The sequence below is a fragment of the Eretmochelys imbricata genome, chromosome 24 (assembly GCF_965152235.1).
Source record: "Eretmochelys imbricata isolate rEreImb1 chromosome 24, rEreImb1.hap1, whole genome shotgun sequence".
NCBI lineage: Eukaryota > Metazoa > Chordata > Testudines > Cheloniidae > Eretmochelys > Eretmochelys imbricata.
Genome location: NC_135595.1, coordinates 5,252,978 through 5,274,334, shown reverse-complemented (window position 1 = coordinate 5,274,334; position 21,357 = coordinate 5,252,978). Strand labels below are relative to the sequence as shown.

General features: G+C 50.9%; 1 protein-coding gene across 1 annotated transcript; it reads right to left on the bottom strand.

Moving 5' to 3' along the window:
• Positions 1-3,413: 3,413 nt before the first annotated feature.
• RAB25 (RAB25, member RAS oncogene family) lies at positions 3,414-16,148 on the bottom strand. Its single transcript, XM_077841081.1, has 5 exons — positions 15,903-16,148; positions 6,570-6,765; positions 5,011-5,204; positions 4,496-4,576; positions 3,414-3,544 (listed from the first exon to the last, which is right to left on the bottom strand). Exons 1-5 carry the CDS (start codon positions 15,940-15,942, stop codon positions 3,414-3,416), a joined length of 642 nt encoding a protein of 213 aa, XP_077697207.1. The 5' UTR covers positions 15,943-16,148.
• Between the last annotated feature and the right edge of the window lie 5,209 nt (positions 16,149-21,357).

Below are 21,357 nucleotides of genomic sequence, written 5' to 3'. Positions count from 1 at the left end.
ACCCTAGACAAGGGGACTGATTTGCCTGGGCTGGGGCTTGGCCTGTGATGGCTAATACTGAAGCCCAGCTACCGCTCCAGTTCCCAAACGCTTGGCCCTCCGTTTGCCATGCTCTGCGCTCCTAAACTCTCACTGTCCCCTCTGAGGGCACTGCGGAGGGGGGGCCCAGGGCTAGCCAGCCGTTGTCCAAGGCCTGGCTTCTTTAAGAACAGATGTTCAGAAAGGCTCAGCAGACCAAGCTTGGACCAGGGGCCAGCGACAGGTCACTACCTCCAGTCCTGAGCATTATCAGGGCCTGCTGTTCACTCTGCCAAGAGAGATTAAAGTCAGGGGAGGTCTGCAGGTAGGGGGTCTGGAACCAGGTGAGAAACTGAGGCAGGGTGACTGCTATGCTGAGGCCCGGCCAGCCCTCTGGGACTGACCGTGCTGCCCTCCCTTTAAACTCGGATGATTCCGTGTGTGATCTTTGCAGCTAGGCCCTCGCTCTTGTAACGAGGCCTCGGGCTGACGCAGATCTCGTCGCGAGCAGCTGTGGGGTAGGTCTGCTGAGACCGATGGAGTGATGCTGATAGACACCACCTGAAGATCGGCCCCACACCCCACAGCCCTGAGGGAGCTAATACAGCGAAGGGAAAGCAGCTGAATTCTTCTCCCAGCCAGGGTGAGAGTCACCTCTCTGCAGCTGCACAAGGACAAGGCCCGGCTTTGAGTCTATTTAGTTGGAGGGTTTAGTCGGGGTTGGGCTTTGCCCTAGACGAATTACCCAAACCGTCAGCGGAGATCAGCTCTTGCTCCCCTTCAGCCCGTGGGCAGAGTTTTGTCACAAGGCAAAGTAAGTAGTTTCTTTCTTCTGCGTAGACCAAATGCAACTGGGGAGGGAATAAATGAAGCCCCTCTCCACAACGGCTATAAAAAAATCTCGCTGGGAGAACCCAGGGCTGGAACAGCTGGGGACTGGAGTGGGTTGGAACAAGGGACATCAGCAGAGCTGCGTGTGGGGAGCCCAGGGGATGCAGAGGTGGGGGCTACGGGTGGGGACTGAGATCTGCAATCAGAGCTGTGTGCTGTGAAATCTCCCGACACAACCGCCCCCCCCCCCGACGGAAGTACTGCTACAGGGCCACTTCAGAGCTCACAGACACTTGGTTGTCCAGTCTGAAACCCCTTATCTTGCAGGTTTGCCCCACATCCTACCCATTAACATCCCTGAGGGTAGGGAAGGGGAATAGAAAAATTAGATGAGATCCTAAAGGGAAACACACCAGGAATATGCAAGAGGTCAAGATAGGCAGACTGCTATCTTTGAAACGTTCTCTAAATGTTTTAATGTTTGGGTCAAGGTCCTATAATCCATCACATCATGCACACTCCCTCGCCAGGGCTCCTCGTGAGACAATCTGTACAAAAAGATCCAGCCCCGTTCTGGCGATCATATAAATAATTCCCACTGAATTCAGACGTTCACAAGATGCTGCAGTTAGATTAACGGCAGGTAAAAGCCAGGTTTAGACAAGAATGAGAGGTGTGACAGGGATTTAGTATTTCTGTCTCAGCACAGAATCTGCTCCAATGAGTTAAATTACACTGGTGTAAATCCAGAGGCACCTCCCCAGACTCCAATTGGCCAAATTCTGATCCCAGATACACGTTTGCGAATTGAGTCGCTCCAGGGGAACTGGGCCAGATTCTGATCTCAGATACATCCGTGCAAATCCAGAGTCACCCCATTAACTCCAATGGTGGTGGGCAGAGTTTGATATCGGATACATTGGCGCACACAGCCAGAGTCAACCCACTGGGCTGGTGTATATCGGCATAACTTGGGTGGAGTTTTGCCAGTTTACACCGGCTGAGACGTGGCCCACTGACTTCAGTTAGGGCCAGATGCTGGTGTCTGTGGATTTGTTCCACTGAAGTCAGCACGACTCCAGCTTCCCAAGATTGCCCAGAGATCACAATCCAGTCCAGGTCCCGTAAAGAGCTCAGACGTTTAACTCATTAATTACGGGCAACCTCCCACCCTGCCCTTCCCTCCCCACCCCCCGCAACTTCCTTCTCTATAAACTGGATCCAATGCCCATTGGACTCCATGGGGAGAACTTTGGTGACATCAAGGAGCTTTGGGTCAAGTCCTTAGTAGCCAGAAGTTAGGAGACCCGTGTTCAGTGTATATTGACGGAAGGGATGATTTGGTGAGGTAGTCACAATTCCAGCTGGAGTCTAGCGGAGCGAGGCACGGTCAGCTCCTCTGAAACCCAAGCCCTTCACTGAGTTATTTTAACGGAGTTCCTCCCTCCATCTCACCCTCCCGTCTCCAAGACCTCAGACCTTCAAGCAAGGCTGCCGCACAAGGTAAGGCTAATTAGGCAACCCACGCCCCAGAACTAGAGATGTCTGCTTTCTCTCTCTCCACTCCTGTATTGCCATTCTGTATAGGGCAGAGTCACATTTTTACAGAGGCTGTCTATTCAGAGAAAGAGATTCTGTACCCAGGGGCTAGGACAGCGGTGTTGTATGCATGCCACTTGGCAAATGACCAGGTTATGGCAGACAGTGAAATGGACGGGGTGTTTAAAGTGGCAGCATCTGGGCAAAAATCGTGGCTCCGATCCTGGAATTGGAGCCATGTGGCCACACCCTCCACTGACTTCGACAGGGAGGGCCGGATTCTGACCTCCGATGCATCTGTGTGAATTTGGGGCAAGCCCCACTGAGCTGAGCGGCGTTGAGGCCAGATTCTGAGTGCGCGTGGATCCAATGGCAGGATCAGACCAATATATTGATAATATTTAAATTCCTTCCTTGAAACCTCATGGTTGAAGGAAGAGAGGAAGGACTGCCCAGTGGTTATGGCGCTAGCCTGGAACTTGGGAGACCCAGGTTCAATTCCTAGCTCTGCCACAGATGACCTGTTTGACCCTGGGCATGTCACCTGGTCTCCCTGTGCCTCAGTTTCCCCATCTGTACAATGGGGATAATAGCACTATCTGCCCTAGGTTTGTGAGGATAAATACATTAAAAAGATGCTCAGACACTGTGGTAATGGGATCAGATAACTAAGATAGATGGGTGTGTTCCTATGGCTGACTCCCCCTCTGCTAGGGGGGAAGTTTGGCCAGCCCCCCCGCCAAGATTCCCCCTGCCGTGGCTTGGCAGACACCAGGGGGCAGAGGTCTGGGTAGGCAGCATCCCCTTCTCTAGTGCTGCTGTGTGGGGGGTGGGTAATGGCTTTGCCGAGGGGCACATGAGAGGGGGCGAAGGGACCGCTCAATTGCAGCCGTGTTTCCGTCGCCCAGCCCCGGCCTGGCTCGGTGCAGTTACGGGGCGTTGAGGGAGGGGACGGACATTCCCCCAGTCAGAAAGCAGAGCGGATGGAGGGGCTCGTGCCTCCACGGCGACGCCCGGGCCAGCTCTCAGAGGCTCACGCAGCACGCTCGCTTCTCCTCCGGGCTCTGGGACGCGCCGCGGGGGGTCTCGCTGGAGAGCGACACCGCATTGTCCTGGGGGCTTCGCTGTTGCTGCTTCTGCACTTTGCTGAAAATGCCTGGAAGGGGAAGCGATAGGGAGGGATCCTGGAGCGTTCCCCCTGGCCCAGGGTAACCCACACCGGGTGGTGCTGTGTCCCCCTCGAGTGGGGGCTAGGCCACAGACAGGCTGATGAGCCTCCTCCTGCCTTAACCACCACAGTTGGCTCTATTAGTGCATATGCTGTACCAGCTCCTGCTTAAAGCGCTAGGGTCCCGGGTTCAATTCCTGCTGGGGCTTGGCATAATATGGGTGGATCTTCCAGGCCTGCTAGGTTTTCAGCGTGGTGCAGGCCCATAGAGAGAAATGGGGGGCCCTGATACACCATGTTTGCTAGGGTCCTACCTCCTCCCATTTCACTTTATTTACACAGACATTTTGGGGTCCCCCCTAACCCCGAGCTCAGGGCCCTGGTACGACTGTCCCTCTTTTACACCCGCCCTCCCCCATCGGCCCTGCTTCAGGATGGTCTTTAATCCTGTCCCCTTGAACCGTGGTAGAAACAGGCAGCATGCGGGTAACTCCTTGCCCAAACCTGCTCCCCAGCCGTATCTCTCTCCAGAGTGTCACATGGTGTTTTGTCCCTGCCGCTGACCTAGGAAAATCCCCTGTCTAGCCCCAAATGGGAGACCAGTTGGCCTCGTCGTTAACCTGCCCCCCCCTTGGTGCAGAGAGAAGCTCTGGGGGTACACAAATGGTCGGACAGGGCCCAGCAGGATGCGGGAACAGATGGGCCAACGGGCTGGTTTGTCATGGCAGGAGGTGGGATACTGGATTCAAGGAGAGTGCAATAACCCACTCGGTCTCCTTAGCACTTCCTGGTGGCGGGGCAGATGTCGCATGGTGCCTTGAGCTCTTTCTATGGAGAGTTCACACCCCCCCTCCAGGTGCTTCTCCATCAGCCATCCCCGGAGCATGCTGTGCTCAGAATCCCGCACCCCGACTCCACGTTCCCCTACCCCGGGCGCACCTCGCAGTATGGTCTCGAAGGCCTGCTCGACGTTCGTGGAGTCCAGCGCAGACGTCTCGATGAACAGCAGCCCATTGTTTTCTGCAAGGACAGGGGCACGCAAGAGGCATGGGAACCATGGTACCATTTGGGGGTCCGGCTACCCGAGCATCCCTCTTCCGGCCAGAACAGGGCAGGCCCTTGGCCCATCTAGCATGGCTTCTCCCCCAGCAGAACGACACTGGGGCATCAGGGTCAGGGAGGGGAGAGCACCCCCACCCTGATCCCCACAGTACAGCTCCCCGGGGATCAATACTGAGTCAACACGCAGAGCGCCCCCTACTGAGCCCCCACCTCCTTGCAGCCTGGCACCCCTTGGTCTATCACATTACTGACCCTGCTTAGCTCATGCAGGCCCAGCACCAGAGAAGAGCGGTGATGGGTAGTTTTCAGGACGTGTTCTCGGGATGGGGTAGCAGAACCCAGCGGGCGCTGGCTGTCTCAGGGTGGGTCTGCCTGGGCAGGCAGCTCCATACCTGCAAACATCTTTGCCTCCTCGGTCGGCACCTCGCGGGCCTGGGCTAAGTCTGTCTTGTTGCCCACCAACATGACGATGATGGTGGCCTCGGCGTGGTCGTACAGCTCCTTCAGCCAGCGCTCCACCACATCGTAGGTCTGGTGCTTGGTGATGTCGAAAACCAGGAGGGCGCCCACTGCTCCCCTGTAATACCTGCCGAGAGAGAGCGGGCAGCATTCACAACAGGGCCTGAGCTGGAGCCTGTCACAGCCCCACCACCTCCAGTGGGGTCAGACCTCTTAGGGTATGTCTCCACTGCACGCTAAGCCCAGGCACTAACTCAGGTTGGAGCCCAAGTCTCTCTTCCGTCCTCACACAAATCCGTCTGACTTGGATCAGCGAGCACTCAGGACCTAGGTCCAAGGACTCTGCTAGGGGGATGGGTCAGAGAGCGAGTCCTGCTGCAACTCAGGTCCAAGCCCTGTCAGTTTGCAGTGTGGATGCAGCTCAAGCATCAGACCTGAGTCAGAAGGTCTGCGCAGTGCAGTGTGGACTTGTTAGCAGGGCTGTGAGACCTGGGTCCAGCAATTGTAAGCCCAGGTTTACAGGGCAATGTGGACGCTCAAGCGTGGGCTAGGAAACACGGAGTCCTCAAGGTCAGGTCCCACTGACCTGGGCTTACTGTGCAGTGTAGACATACCCATAGTGCGTCTACCTATAACCCAGCACTGCTGCTCGAAGAGCAGTCCCACGGAGTGGCTATCGCATCCCTGTCCTTCCCCCTGCCCCCTCCCTCCTCGTGGCTGCACTACTAGGATAACAACCTACTACTGCTTCCGAGCAGTGGAGTCACTCCTTTAACTCCACCAGTAGAAATCTGTGCTGTGCCTGGGGAGAGCTAGGATTCAAATGCCGCTGGGCATCCCTCACAGTCAAATAAACACCCCGGCGTCGCTGACTTCCCCCCCCCTTCATTTTCACAATAAAAACATTTCTCTTGCTGCTGAGGGAGATTCCCACCGCTGCGCAGTGAGCTTCGGCCTGTCGGCTGCTAAAATCCCGCTCGGTCCTGCACGTGGATCTGAGCGGAGCCCCAAGGAAATCAGGGGCCCGACGCCTGTTTACACCTGCTGCAGATCCCGCAGTGTCCTAACCCAGTTTTGCACTCATGTAAATGACTTGGGAAGTGCAGGGCAATGGAGAATCAGGCCCTGCGGCTTCATTTGGGCAATAGACACTCTCCATCCCACCTGCTCTAGGGGTACCACGGCTCCTCTAAGCAGGGGGTTAGCAGCGGGGATCAAACCCAAGATCTTTGGCTCTAAATCCACGAGCATCTAGCACCTGAGGTAAAAGAACTGCTAGCTCAAAGACTGCAGCAGACTCATAAACCCCTATGTGGCCCAGCCGCTGGAGGGAGACAGTGAGTCACGCCGAGTATGGGCAGCTCACATACAATAGCCCCCTTGGCCACCCCCCCTGGGAGTTCTGCGTTCAGATGCTCCTGCCTCCCCTAGGAACCGCTGCTGCCATTGCCAAGCCCTCCCGTTGTGGCATCAGGCGGCGTGGCCGGCTTACGCTGAGGTGATGGCACGGTAGCGCTCCAGCCCGGCCGTGTCCCAGATCTGTGCCTTCACCATGGCGTTGCCCACCATGACGGTGCGGGTGGAGAACTCCACGCCGATGGTGGTGCGGCTGTCGTGGTTGAATTCATTGCGGGTGAAGCGCGAGAGCAGATTGGTCTTCCCCACGCCAGACTCTCCAATCAGGACCACTAGAGAGACCAGAGGAAAACGCCTAGCAAAATGAGATGCAAATGGCAATTGTGCACCAGGGATAGAATTCTGATCCTCCTAATACAAAAGCACAGGAAGATGGAGAATCCTCATGAGCTGGGAGCAGTATAGGGCATATGACACCCAGTTGAGGTGTTCTGATTCCAGTAGAGAGCTATGGAACATGACTTTGACTGTAAGCTCTTTGGGACAAGGACTTTTGTTCTTCTTGTATTGCGCCTATCACAATGAGGCCCTGATCTATGACTAGAGCTTCTGGTGCTACTGCAGTATAAATAATCATACATACCAGCCAGCCCGTCGTTGTTTTATTAAGAATGTGTTGAACTCTCTCATGGCGCACAGCAATGTACAAACGCAGAGGAATCGTTGTCCCCAAGATGGCTGCAATGCAAATATTTTGGTGCCTGATTCCCCACAGCCTTGCGCCTCGTGTTGTCATTTACACCACCAAAAGTGGGTATTGTATGCTACCTAGCCAGAATCACCACTGTGCACTGGTGCAAATGATGACACAGACTGCAGGGAAATGGTGAGTTGGGCCAATACTCTAGTGTAACAGACAACTGCTGCATCTAGGAACATAGCAATTGCCACATGGGAGCAGCACAAGTCCATTTAGTCCAGCATCCTGTCTCTGCATTAAGCAGTTATGGGAAAAACATGCCCATAAGGAAAATTTCTTCCTAGCCCCCATCTGTTATGTTTTTCCATACGCAAGGAGCAGATTTCAGTCAGAATCAGATTAAGGAAACCAAACAAAAAAGAAAGAACAAAAGGAAAGTCCCTTATGAGAGAGAGCACAGTGGATACAGCTCCCCTGCACCAGTCTGCATGGAACCAACTTCACAACAGCTGCTGTCTCCGCATTCAGGGAGAGTTCTTAGAAATACAGCAGTGCAGGACAAAGAAACAAAAGTTTTCTAGCTACACACACACATGATACGGCTGCCAGTGCTGCCCCAAGTCTTGCAGTTTTACAGCAACTCTTGAGACATTTGGGCGAGCTTAAAGTCCCAGCTGCTGGAGTCAGCTGACTTTGTGAGAATCTCAGCTTTCATCTCAAAAACCCCAGGAAGTTTCTAGTCCTTGTGTTGATGGAGAAAAATTAGAAAATGTGAAGCAAATGAATCCAGAAGACAAATAGAAAGAACCCCCAAAATTATTTATTTAAAAAATCTCAAGATTTTAAGCCGGTCATGATTTTGGGGGCCCGACTCGTGATTTTTGAATACTTGGGGTTGGTGATTCTGGATCACCCTAGACAACAATCACTTTGTTTGCTGGAACTTTCATAAAATACCCCAAATTTCTTCTACTGGGCTACAGTTTTCCTTCTTTTCATGTGACAGCCTCTTAACACACCTGTATTAAGCCAAAGTGAAAATAAAACCGAAGAGCGCTTTCTCTCTGTCTCTCTATTTTAAACAGCAGCTGAAAAAGCTGTATGGAAGATTTGCCTTTTGTTATGGTGCTATATCTTCTGATCTCTCTGTTTTGTGGAATGCACTTGAATTTTCTAGCACAGAGCCAGGAATGTGGCTTAGTAGCTAGGGGTATGTGTACACAGCAGAGAAATACATGCAGCAATGCATCTCAGAGCCAGGGTCAAATTACTTGGGTTCATGCTGGGGGACTAAAAATAGCAGTGTAGACGTGCAGGCTGCACCTGGAGCCTGGGCTCTGAGACCACTCCGCCCCGCAAGTCTTTTTTTGTGGTGTGGACACACCCTATCGAGTGAAGGCACTTTTTCTGGCCCCTGTTACCATAATACCTGAGTGCCGCACAAGCTTTAATATGTTTATTCTCTCAAGCCCTCCTTGTGAGCCCGGGCAGTGCTATTATGCCCATTGTACAGGTGGGGAACCTGAGGCACTGACAAGCTAAGTGACTTGCCCAGGGTCACATAGGGAGTCTGTGGCAGAGGAGGGAATCCTAGAAATGCAGGGCTGGGACCTCAAGAAGTCATCAAGTCCAGTGCCCTGCACTGAGGCAGAACCCAGAAAACCTAGACTGTCCCTGACAGGTTTTGTCCAACCTGTTCTTAAAACCTCTAGTGACGGCGATTCCACAAACTCCCTTGGAAGTCTGTTCCAGAGGTTAACTACCCTTAGATTAAAAGTTTTTCCTAATATCTAACCTAAATCTCTCCTACTACAGATTTAGTCAATTACTTCTTGTCCTGCCTTCAGTGGACATAGAGAACAATTGATCAAAGTCCTTTTTATCACAGCCCTTCATATTTTCGAAGCCTGTTATCAGGTCCTGCTTAGACTTCTTTTCTCAAGACTAAACATGCCCCCTTTTTTTAACCTTTCCTCATCAGTCAGGTTTTCTAAACCTTTGGTCATTTTTGTTGCTCCCCTCTGGGTTCCCTCCAATTTGGCCACGTTTCCTAAAGTGCTGGACACAGGACTCCAGCTGAGACCGCACCAGTGCTAAGTAGAGCAGGACAATGCCCTCCCCTGTACATACGACGCTCCTGTTAATACACCCCAGAATGCTATTAGCCTTTCTCGCAACTGCATCACATTGTTGACTCATATTCAATGTGTGATCCTCTCTAGCCCCCAGATCCTTCTCAGCAGTATGGCACCTAGCCGCCCCATTTTGTAGTTGTGCATTTGATTTTTATTTCTTCAGTGCAGGACTTTGCCCTGGTTTTGATTGAATTTCAGACCAAAGAATGTAAGCCAGATCGCTTGATTACTCCCCCAACCACTGGGCCACACTTTCTTCTCCTGTCTCAGCCCTGCTAAGTCTTCCACAGTTTTGATTGAATTCGTTTATTTACAGCACTGATTTTACGTCCTAGAGCAGAGATTCTCAAACTTTTTTACTGGTGACCCCTTTCACATAGCAAGCCTCTGAGGGCGACCTCCCCCCCATAAATTAAAAGCACTTTTTAATATATTTAACACCATTGTAAATGCTGGAGGCAAAGTGGGGTTTGGGGTGGAGGTTGACAGCTTGTGGACCCCCCATGTAATAACCCTGAGGGGTCCCAAGCCCCAGTTTGAGAATCCCTGTCCTAGACACTCCACTGCAATTAAAGTAACAATTGGCAACCCGCAAATAAACTCCCTCTCCAGTCCTTAAGAAATGCATTAAACCACCAGTGGGTGCTCACCTGATCCTCACTGTCGTCATAATAACTCATGATCAAACCCACCTTATCTACCCCTCCCCTCCCGAAATACCTGTGTAAACTTACTACCTGTGCAGCCTGCCTGGAAAGTTAACAAATCCCCCCGCTTTTAAAGGGACACTGGCACTTTGGAGTTTAGTCCAGATTAAGCTAACGCAGGGAAAAGGCACTTTTATTCTGGAATAAGAGTGTCCACATGGGAAACGATTTCAGAATAGTTTATTCTGGGCACTCTCCCCGTGTAGACGAGCCCTTAGGGTATGTCTACACTACGAAATTAGGTAGATTTATAGAAGTCGGTTTTTTAGAAATCAGTTTTATATATTCGAGTGTGTGTCCCCACAGAAAATGCTTTAAGTGCATTAAGTGCATTAACTCGGCGGAGCGCTTCCACAGTACCGAGGCCAGCGTCGACTTCCGGAGTGTTGCACTGTGGGTAGCTATCCCACAGTTCCCGCAGTCCCCGGAAATGAGATTCAAAAGTTCGCGGTTCTTTTCCTGTCTACCTGGCCAGTGCATCTGGGAGTGCTGTCCAGAGCGGTCACAATGGAGCACTCTGGGAGAGCTCCCGGAGGCCAATACCGTCGAATTGTGTCCACAGTACCCCAAATTCGACCCGGCAAGGCCGATTTAAGCGCTAATCCACGTGTCGGGGTGGTGTAAGGAAATCGATTTTAAGAGCCCTTTAAGTTGAAAAAAAGGGCTTCATCGTGTGGATGGGTGCAGGTTTACATCCATTTAATGCTGCTAAATTCAACCTAAAGTCCTAGTGTAGACCAGGGCTTAGTTTCAAACCAGGAGTTCACAGTAGTTCCAGGCCCAGCGCATGCCTTGAATCCCTCTGCCCACTGTTGCACCTTTATACTTGCATGCTCCTATTTCTCTTCAGTGCTTTTACCCCCTTCTCCGCCTGCCACATGTGAGATCCACCCATGCCAGAGGGGAAACTGTCCCTGTATCCGTGCTGAAAGAGAAGTGGTGTGATCAGGCAGGTAGGGCAATCTGTAGACATGGGTTCTATGCTTGGCCCTGCCACTGGCCTGTGGGGTGACTGTGGGCATGCCCATTCCTCTCTCTCTGCCTCAGTTTCCTCTCCCACCCAATGTCTATGTGGACTGTTAGCGGTTCAGGGCCAGGCATTGTCCGTGTGTACGTACAGCCCCTAGCACACAGTAGGGTGCAGACCAAATGTTGCCAACTTTTGCAAAGGATCATGATATCTGGTGCTTTTCTTAAAGCCCCAGCACCCAGGGTCACGTGAGTAAATGAAAGCTGAGATTCTCATGTCGGGGAGAGAAGGCAGTTTCTGGCCTTCAGGATTACAGAGCGAAGCATGAAAATGTGACCTCTAAAGTCTTCAGCATCAGAAGGCAAACAAAAACAACCCCCCAATTCACGACTGTTAAAATCTCATGATTTCTAGGGCCTTGATTTATAAGTTTGAAGGCATGGGATTGAAAATACTGGTGATCTAATAATAACGAGAGCTTGCCCGAACGTCATCTCCTGGCATAGCTGCACTTCTGCAAACCACCAAAGTAGACAGGAAAAACAACGAGGAGTCCTAGTGGCACCTTAGAAACTAGCAAATTTATTTGGGCAAAGTAGACAGGGTAAACCTATATATGCCATGATTTGCACTGGGATAATTTACCCCAGCTTCCAGAGTAAAATCCCCAGTTGGACTTTATCTTCATCAAAATTGGATATGTTTCTGAAAGAACTGCTCCAGGAATTAGTTTGTGAAGGTCTCCGGCCTGTGTTCAAAAGGAGGTCAGACTAGATGATCACAATGGGCCCTTTTGGCCTTGGAATCTATAAATCTCCTCCCATTGGACATCACCATCCTGGGACTGCCACAATATACCACCTCCCCTTATCAAGAGCAGAGACCATAGTGCATCTTAGGAGATGCAGTCTGATTAGAGAGCCCAGCCTATAGAGGAGCATGGGAGCACGAGGAACTCTAACTACAACTCCCATGAAGCACCATGGCGGTATTTCTGAATGGAAATATTTTGCCAAAATCTCAACATTTTCCGGAGTGGGGGAGGGGCAGGGTCACAAAAAATTCCTGACCCTCTCTCCAGCCTGATTCTATTCCTGAGCACCCTCATGTCCTGGCTGTTTGGCGCATGGGCCCATCTCAAATGTCAAGGCGGTTTTGCTTCTCACCAAAATGGATTTTTGCGATGTGTTTCGGTGAGACGTTTAAGATCCCACCCATTCAAACAGACACAACGTAACTGTCCTGGGTTTGTCTTTCTTCATAGTTACTGGGCCTGATTCTCCCATCAAACTGTGTCGTCAATTACCCCAGTGCCGAACAAGTACGAAACGCCTCCTGTTCTGAGTCAGAAACATTTGACACCCCGCTTTGCCCTGGCGTAAACACCTGCAAGAGGCGCAGGAAGAATCAGACTCATCGTTGTCTTTTTAAGGCTAAGAAGGATCATTCTGGTCCCCTCAGTCAGGCCACAGAATTGCACCCAAGAGCCAGGACAGTTTCTGAGTAACTGGCCCACCAGCTGGAATAGGCAGTAACAGCTGGGCAGGCTAGTCCTCGAGGTGACTCCCTAGGCAAATAGGTTTTGGCTGTTTGCTTTCTAACAAATAAGGTCCTCCATCTTTTTTCCTTTCCCTTCTAAGCCTTCCCCTGACTGACTCCATCTGGCCTCCACTCCTCACTCCCTACAGTGAGGGATTTGTCTTCATGTCAGCCTGCCTCCTCCTGCAATTGGCGCTTTGCTGATGGCCCCTCTAGGTCTGTGCATGTGCGGATGTCTTTTGTCCAGATGGCTTATGTAGTAGATCTTCCACGCAGGTGGCAACGGAGACAGTCTCCTCCTTGTTTCAAGCCACCCTGCAGCTGAGCTGAGCTGTGTCAGCTCTGTTTGCAAAGCAAACTGGTAGCTCTGATCTTTTGCTCCCTGGGGAACAGGGGCAGCTGACCCTGCAGTGGCTGCTTGAAACCTGGCTGAAGGATCCCGGCTGAGCTTGCCTGTGCTCTGTGTTTCATAGATACTAAGGTCAGAAGGGACCATTATGATCATCTAGTCCGACCTCCTGCACAACGCAGGCCAAAGACCGTGTTGCTCGCTCATGCAGGTGTGGCAGGCGGCAGTGTGTGCAAAGTCTGCACAAACACAAGCCTTCCCGCACCGTCGTGCTGTGTGAGTGGGACATTAAAAGGCCAAGCAGCCGTTTGTCTCCCTGGCTTTGTTCTGAAAAGGACACCGCCAGCTTACAATTCATGTAGCAAATCTGTTGCTGCCTAGGACGTGGCACTTCATGGTGACCCTGGGGGCAGAACTCAGATTCCCACTGCTTCAAAAGTTAAGGCCCCTGGCACCCAAGCTAAAGGCAACTCCTCTTTAGCGACTTGCAGTATAGAGCCTGTGACACACAGTTGAGTAGTTCTGATTCCATTCAGTACCAGGCAGTGACACATACCAGAGAGGCAGTGTTATCCAGTGACGAGAGCACTGGACTGGGAATCAGGAGGTCTGGGCTCTTGGCCCAGCTTTGCTGGTGCCCTTGCCCAAGACAACTCCTTGTTCTGTTTCCCCTTCGACTATCTTGCTGTAAGCTCTGCCGGGCAAGGGCTGTCTCTTATTATGTTTATGTACAGCACCTAATGTACTGTAATACAAGTGATGACATACACACGGGCCAGGTCATTATAATATTTCTAAACCCTAAATTACTTTACCTATAATCCTAATGACAACTCCCAAGATTACTGAAGCAGAATGACTTTTAAATGCCCGATGTACTTTCCCCATTTAAGCTGCTTGGGCAGTGTTTACGTTTTGCCTTCCACTCAGCTATGCCGGTCCAGTTTGCTTTTCTTTGCTCCTCCTGCACTTTCACAATTCCACACCAACACAGTCTTCCCCACCAGCACTTAATTCCTGAGCCCTACAGAACCCCTGGACCATACAAGGCAGCACCAGTGCTGGGAAAACCTTCCTGACCCTGGAACCAGACAACACAAAATGAAATAACAAGAATGTAAATTACACCTCAGTTGGGATTTGAACCTGCAGCTCAAGACCATTCAGAGGCTGAAGCTAATGCAAAATGTGACAGACTATTTATTAAGGGGAGTTGCAGGTTGGGAGCCCATCAGTCCATGTTCCATGATCAACACTTACTCCCAAAAAGCTTCTGGGTAGAATTCAAGGTGTTGGCTTTCACTAGGGAGGATCAAAAAATTTCCATCCAAGCCGCTTTTCTCTGGGGTTTTTGATTAAACAAAATTTTTCACAGGAAGTGTTTCATTTCCTCAACAATTTTTTATTTTTTTTTTCTTGTTGGAAAAGCAAAAAAATGAGAATCTTTGGGCAAAATCCAAAAATGTTTCAGTTTTTGGACATTTTTTCAGTGTTTTGATGAAAAATTGAAATGTTCATCTGAAAGTTTTGAGGATTTTGTTGTTTGTGTCTAAGTTCACCATGGAAGGCCCCTGCCCCCAACGTTGTCCAGCTAGCTCTAGTTTTAACCTATCAAGCCCGGAAAGGTTTGGGATCTGGTTGCCAGAGCAGGTGTCCTTCTCCCAGTGAAATATGGGCATAAAGAACCGGCTAGAAAAGAGTAAACATTTTCCTCAAAATATTTAGAATTTTTTTGAATGTAAAATTCTTTCCCTGCAAGTAAAATTTTGGTTAAAAAATTGATTTTTTTTTCCAGAAAACCAAAACACTTTCCTTTTTGGGGAAAATGACTTTGTTTTTGGTTTTTAAAAAATGTAATTCATTTTGGCTTTTGTTGCAATTCCAGTTACTGGGTCAGGTTAGAATAAACTGCTCCCCAGAGGGGTGCAATCCTGTCAGGCCCCAATCCTGTCATCGGGCATTAAGCTGTGGGGGCGTTACTATTTTTTGTATTACGGTAGCTCCTGGAGGCTCATACCAAAACTGAGGCTCCAGTGTGACGGGGGCTGTGACTACACATAGCAAGAAACAGTCCCTTGCCCCTTATGGGGCCTGAGAAGCACAGAATAGCCACAGCACTGTGCATTCTGGCCACACCCCTGATCCACTCTCTATAGCCCTTACATCAGCTCCATACCAGCTGGGCCAGGCCCGTGTGGAGGCAGGATCCTTACGGGGCTATTTCCATCCATATGGCTACCAGCCCCCCATTCTTCACTGCTCTCCCTCTCATGCAGACATTTGCACCGGTGTGACCCATTCTGAGTCTTTGCATGGATGTAAATGAGCACTCATGGTGCAGTGTGAAGGAGAATCAGCCCCCAGGGTGTTCAGTCCGGACATCCATCAGGAGCCCTGGGGATCTGGGTCACCAGAAGCCCCCGTGCCTCCACAGTGGCCTTGCTACCCTCCCTCCGTCCCACTCTACTGGTTCCCCAGCAGTGTCCCTTCTGTAAGGCTGGCCCCATCCAATTGACCCACCAGTCCAGCTAGGCCAGCAGTGACCAGTACCTAATGCTTAAGAGGTACCCCCTGACTGCACCCCACAAAGCAGCTGTCAGTCCAGGCATTGAGCTGGGCAGTGGATTTACTGACAGGATGCTCAGTGGGTTCCTAAACCAGTCACAACCTTGCAGTGACTGTGCGGGAGGAGGGGGCGAGAGTGGCAGAGAGGCTCATCTGACCCAAATTCCTGGTGCATCTGCACTGACTTCCCTGGGGCTTATACCCAGGTGTGGTGGGATTTGGCCTCAAAGATCCACCACCAAGGACTCCCACTACCACAGGAGAAAGACCCTTCTGCTCAGCTGCCCTTCTGGACGGCTGCTTGCTTCCCCTCCACCCCTTGTTTGTGCTACGTGCCCCAGACCACCACCGCCGCTCCAGCATCCACCCCACATCCCATCCATCCTGTGCCCCCCTGCCCCGGGTCCCCAGTTCCACCGCTTTCAAAAGGCAGAACCAGCACGTTGCAGAAGGGGCAACCCAGCTTGAAACCAGCCACGGAAAGGGGGTGCCGATAAAACTCACCCTTAAAGACAAAGTTATAGTCTTCCTCCGCCGTCCCCATCTCTCCCAGCCACACCTGGCCCCCCTCCGGCCTGGGATCCTCTTCTCAGTCTTTGCCTGCTGCCTTAACAGCCAGGGTGTGTGGGATGGTGGGGGGTTTTTTGGTTTTTTTTTTTTTTTTATTTGCCACGATCTGATAAACCAGGAAGGTGGAGGACAAAATTTCCTCCCAAGACAGGGAAGTTGAAAGCGATTGGGAGGAGAGTTGCCAGCGGGGGAGGAGACCCACAGGACCAAGTTCCCTTTGCTGCACCAGCCAAACAAACAAAAAAAGCCAGCCCTGTGCTTCTTAGGCCTCTTTTCGAGGGGGCTGGGCGCGGAGTAGCTCCTTTGCTAGGCGGGTTGAAGGTGCAGCTCTGCTGGGCTGGCTGACTCAATGGGGTGTGACCTGGGTGTCACCCTACAGGTTTGTCAGGTAGTGCTCACCGCCCCCACCAGTGTCACATGGCTGCTGAACACACCCACGTACGCTCCCTCTGCTTTTGTTAATGCTGGACTAGGCCGGGGTGCCGATTGTGGTCGGACACGTTCCTGGGGGTCTCACCACATGACGTCATCTCGAATGAAAGATTACGCTTTAATTCCTGGGCACTCTAGGGCAATCCTGGAGGCGTGGCAACCCTAGGAGTGTGGCCCCGATCCTTCTTTGCTCTCCTGTGGAAGTGCCCATGACTTGCAAACTGGCCCAGGCTGCATAAGCCGCGGGCACTGCATTTTATTGATGAGCTGGCCTGTTAGACCCCCGACCCGCCACAGGACCTCCTGGCCTAAGCGCAAACTGCAGGAGGCCAGAGAGCAGGGAGTGGGAGGCTGAGGATGGAGAGAGGAGCATTGTGCAGGTTGAACCAACTCTGCTGATCTGGGGGCACGTGCCACAGATAAACATGCCTTGCGTTGGATGCTTCTGTACCTGCAGCTGGCTCAGCTCCCCTAGCAACAGCGAGTGCCTGACTGGTGGCTGATGCCCGGGACTGACCCAGGCACCTCCAGGGGGAAAAGCCCGAGCCCCTCTCGCGTGAGCTCAGCCCCATAGGCAGAGGCCTGTTCACTGTGGCTAAGGCAGAGAGAGAGGCCTATAACACACACTCTGGCCTGGGGCTTATACTGTTTTTTTTTTCCTGGAGGACTCTTTGGAGGAGCAGAGAGCCAAGGGGACATCTACATCACACGAGACGAACGACTGAGTGTTTGGGAGGAGAAGGGATGAGTTGACAAGATTCTGGCCAAGGTTGACAAGAAGGGAGGGAAAGGGGGTCTAGTTGTCCACTGGGCCAGGCTCTCCTCTCACAAGCATGTAGTGTAATTGCATAAGCATCTGCACTGGGAACTGGTATAAGAGACACTGGGAAGCCCTCTAGAGGGGTTGATGGGAAAGGATTTAAACCCAGGTGTGTTGGTGGGGGACCCCCAATGTATTTGTGGATTGTGAAGCGAAGGGGTTTCTGAGTTCCTAGCCTTAGATCCACTACAATCCAGAGAGCTGGCTGCAAAAGAATCCACCATAGGATCATAGGGAAGGGAGGGGGCGTGACAGAGCCAACAAAGGCCTTATTCTGTGTCTGGGACTGCGCCTCTTGACTGGTGGGTGGAGAGTTGGGGATGCTAACGCCACAGCCTACAAATGCAGGTGAAAATTCAGCAGCGATGGGAGAGGCCAGGCTCAAGCAGGAGAAACCGGATGCGTTAGGGGATTAACGAGGCACAGCACCAACGCTGCGCTCCAGCAAGCCATTTAATGTCCACGCAGGGGTTGTGACACAAAGTCCAGTAGGCTGATTCTCAGTTGCACTAAGGCCCTTTTACACTGCTCAGGCAGCAGGCTCCACTGCACTCCCTGCAAAGCTCCCATTGGCCTCACTTGGGCCAGCTTTTCCCTCTGTGAGTATAGCTCATATTGTTCTTCTGCCAATCTCAAAGTACTGCACAAAGGAGGTCAGTAGCATTGTTCCCATTTTACAGACAGGGAAACTGAGGCACAGAGCAGGCAAGTGACTTGCCCAAGGTCACCCAACAGGCAAGAGGTGGGAATAGAATTCATGTCTCTTGACTTGCTGTCCAGTGCACTGTCCACTAGGTCACACTGCCTCCCCCTTAGCTCTCAGGTAATCACAGAATATCAGGGTTGGAAGGGACCTCAGGAGATCATTTAGTCCAACCCCCTGCTCAAAGCAGGACCAATCCCCATTTTTTTGCCCCAGATCAACTAAACAGCCCCCTCAAGGATTGAATTCACAACCCTGGGTTTAGCAGGCCAATGCTCAAACCACTGAGCTATCCCACCCCCCGATAGCAAATGTCCTTCTATATCCCATCATTTGTATTGACATGAGTGGGGGGGGACACAACACACAATTTAGGGCTCGTCTACACAGTGCCGCAGCCCAGACTACAGGGTGGGGGGCGTGTGTGAATTGGCGAGCGCTCTCATGTATCACACTCGACCTGCCCCGTGCAGACACTGCTGCTGTGAACTAAAAGGTACCTAGTTCGTACTGATGTAGTCTTGTGTCAGACAGGACTGAATGAACACAAACTGGTGCCTTTCAGTTCACACCAACAGAGTCTACATGGGGCAGGTCGAGTGCAACACATGAGAGCGCTGGTAGAACGCTGTACCAGCCATACCCCTGATGTCCTTGGCATGACCCCAGCCTTCAGCCTGAGCACAGCGCTAGATTAATTTGCTAGTTTCACTTTAAAAAACACCGGGCCGGATTTTCCAGCTGCTGGTGTAGATCAGGAACAACTCCACTTACACTGATGTAAGCAGGAGAAGAATCAGATATTAGTGTGCAAAGCTTCTCCAGCAGCTGGATTTACAGAATCATACTGGGAGGGTACTGGTATCTCCAAGAGCAGAAGCTCCGAATCCCCTTCTGCTGTCGGTTACGTGGGTGTAAATCGAGAGCGATGCCAGTGACTCACTCCAGATTTACACCAGCATTACTGGCAGCAGAATCTGGCCCCTGCAAGTTTTGTGTTAGAAAATGAAAGTTGCGTTTCCTATCCTCTGCTGCCATCATGTGAGCAACAGAGGGAAAAACTAGCCATCACAGCACCCCCTGAATCCTTATAGGAGTTAGCCCCCTGCTCCAGATCAACTTGTTCAAAAAACCACCTCCGGCCGTGGCCAGCACCAGCTGCTTCAGAGGAAGATGCAAGAACCCCTTTTCTCCTCCACAAATAGACAGCTATGGGATAATCTGCCCCCATCCCCTTTAAGATCTCCTCCAACTCCCTCACTGTTCGAGACTGATTGAAGCCTTGAGGCTAAGGCTTTGCATTGTACAGGGGCTTGATCAGTCTTAACTATTCTGATACTCTTGTGCTTGACAAGTTAGTCAGACCACTTAATATACTAGTGCTCAATTACTAGAGTGATGAGCTCAACACAAGAACCTATGTAAGTGTAGTCCCTCTTTGCTAAATTCTTGTCCTCTGTATGAACTTGTGGCAGAGAGTTCCAAAGTCTAATTACACAGTGGGTTGAAGGGAGGGAAAAATACTTGTGAGAGTGTGGCACATAGGCCTATGTACATTCCAGGAATACCCAGGGGCACCAACCAAGATCTGAACCCCACTGTGCTCGGGTATGTAGAGAAACATAGCAAGGGGATCCCTGCCCCAGAGAGCTTGCAATTGAAATAGAGAAAGCAGGAAAAGAAAACCGGAACAGAGAGGGGAAGTTACTTGCCCAACAGCACCCAGGCAAGTCAGTGGCCGTGCTGGGAATAGACCCCAGGACTCCTCATCCAACACGCCACCTTATGCTGCTTTCTCTAGTCTCACAAAATCGGCTTCACGCTGGCTTTCTGCAGAGGGGTGAGTTTAGCCCAAAGTGAACACCTCAGGAGCCTTAGCATAGACAAAGCTAATTTAAAGATCGAGCCAAGTGTTGGTAGGAAAGCAGTCTAGGCTCCAGGCAGCTGTAGCCGGCCCCTTGTCAAAAAAAAAAAAAAAAAAAAAATATTAACACCAAGATCAGCTCAGGAGAGGGGAATATTGCTCAAGAGGGATGCAGCTGAAATCTGTCCCACTGGTTGAGTCCAGCTACTCCATCCAGTCACTGCTTCTGCTGGACAGAGCCTAGGATCACATGCAGGATGGTGCTCTGAGGTTGGGTGGAAGTGGAGCTCCAGACTGACAGGCTTCAGGTGTTACACCACCCTTCTCAGATTACAGCCCTCATCCACAATGTGCTGATACAGCCATCAGCCTGTGGCTTCGATCAGGCTTTGGATATGCACCCTTGTTACTACATCAGAGCGGGAGGGTGCAGACCAGTGGTTCTCAGTCAGGGCGACACATATCCCTGGGGGTACGCAGAGGTCTTCCAGGGGTCAACTCATCTAGATATTTGCCTAGTTTTACAACAGGCTACATAAGAAAGCACTAGCGAAGTCAGTACAAACTAAAATTTCATATAGAGCAGTATAAACAAGTCATTGTACCCTATACACTGAAATATAAGTACAATATTTATATTCCAATTGATTTTATAATTAAAAAGGAGGGGCGTGTGTGTGTGTATATATATATATATATATATATGGTAAAAAGGAGAAAGTCAGCAATAGCGAGCTGTAACACTTCTGAGTTTTTAGGTCTGATTTTTGTAAGCTTGTAGTTTTTAAGTGAAGTGAAACTTGGGGGTACGCAAGACAAATCAGTCTCATGAAAGGGATACAATCGTCTGGAAAGGTTGAGAGCCACTGGTGTAGACTAGAGCCGGTCAGGAGCTCTCAAGAAAAAAAAAAAAATCACAAAACGCCCATTTATCAAAAACAAGTTGTGGGGAAGGGTTGATTGGGCCAAATCTCACTTCAAAAAATTTTTGAGAAGAGTTTGAGGGCTCAGGATGCTCCATTTTGACTTTTTTTGGGGGGGTAAATGAAAAGTTCTGTTTGAGTCAAAGTGACTGTTGCAAAAGTTAACATGGTAAAAAATAAACAAATAAAGGTTGAAACAGACAAAATGTTGCCATTGCCCCAATTGAAATTTGTTTGGAGATTTTTCAGTTCACAGCCACTTGCACGATTTTAACTTCTCCGTCCCAATTTGCGATGGGAAAGTTTTGAAAGTCATAGGACAGGAGACCTGTTCCTCAGCCAGCTCTAGTACAGACCCACGCACCTCTCCTTGTCCTAACCACCCCCTCCACACACACCCCTTTCCACCTCTTTTTAACCTCTCGAGCCTGGTCTACACTAAAAAATTAAGTCAACTCAGCTAACCCCTGGCGTATGGTCAGCGCTAGGTCGACAGAATGCTATGACGACAGGAGAATCCTGCCCATCGGCGTACATAGTGTTGGAACTGCAGTGGCTTAGCTGTAGTGTTTCAAGTGTAGACGAGCCCTAGGATGAAAGTCTCCAGCCCCTTCCTCATCTGAAAGAGGCAAGACGGGACTCAAGTG

Bases quoted from the DNA above. Each gene is read 5' to 3' on its own strand.
- RAB25 (XM_077841081.1), bottom strand. From the start codon at position 15,942: ATGGGGACGGCGGAGGAAGACTATAACTTTGTCTTTAAGG. The intron at 5,205-6,569 runs GTAAGCCGGCCA...CTCTCTCGGCAG, and splicing joins TACCGTGCCATCACCTCAGC to GTATTACAGGGGAGCAGTGG. The intron at 3,545-4,495 runs GTGCGCCCGGGG...TTCCCCTTCCAG, and splicing joins CTTCGAGACCATACTGCGAG to GCATTTTCAGCAAAGTGCAG.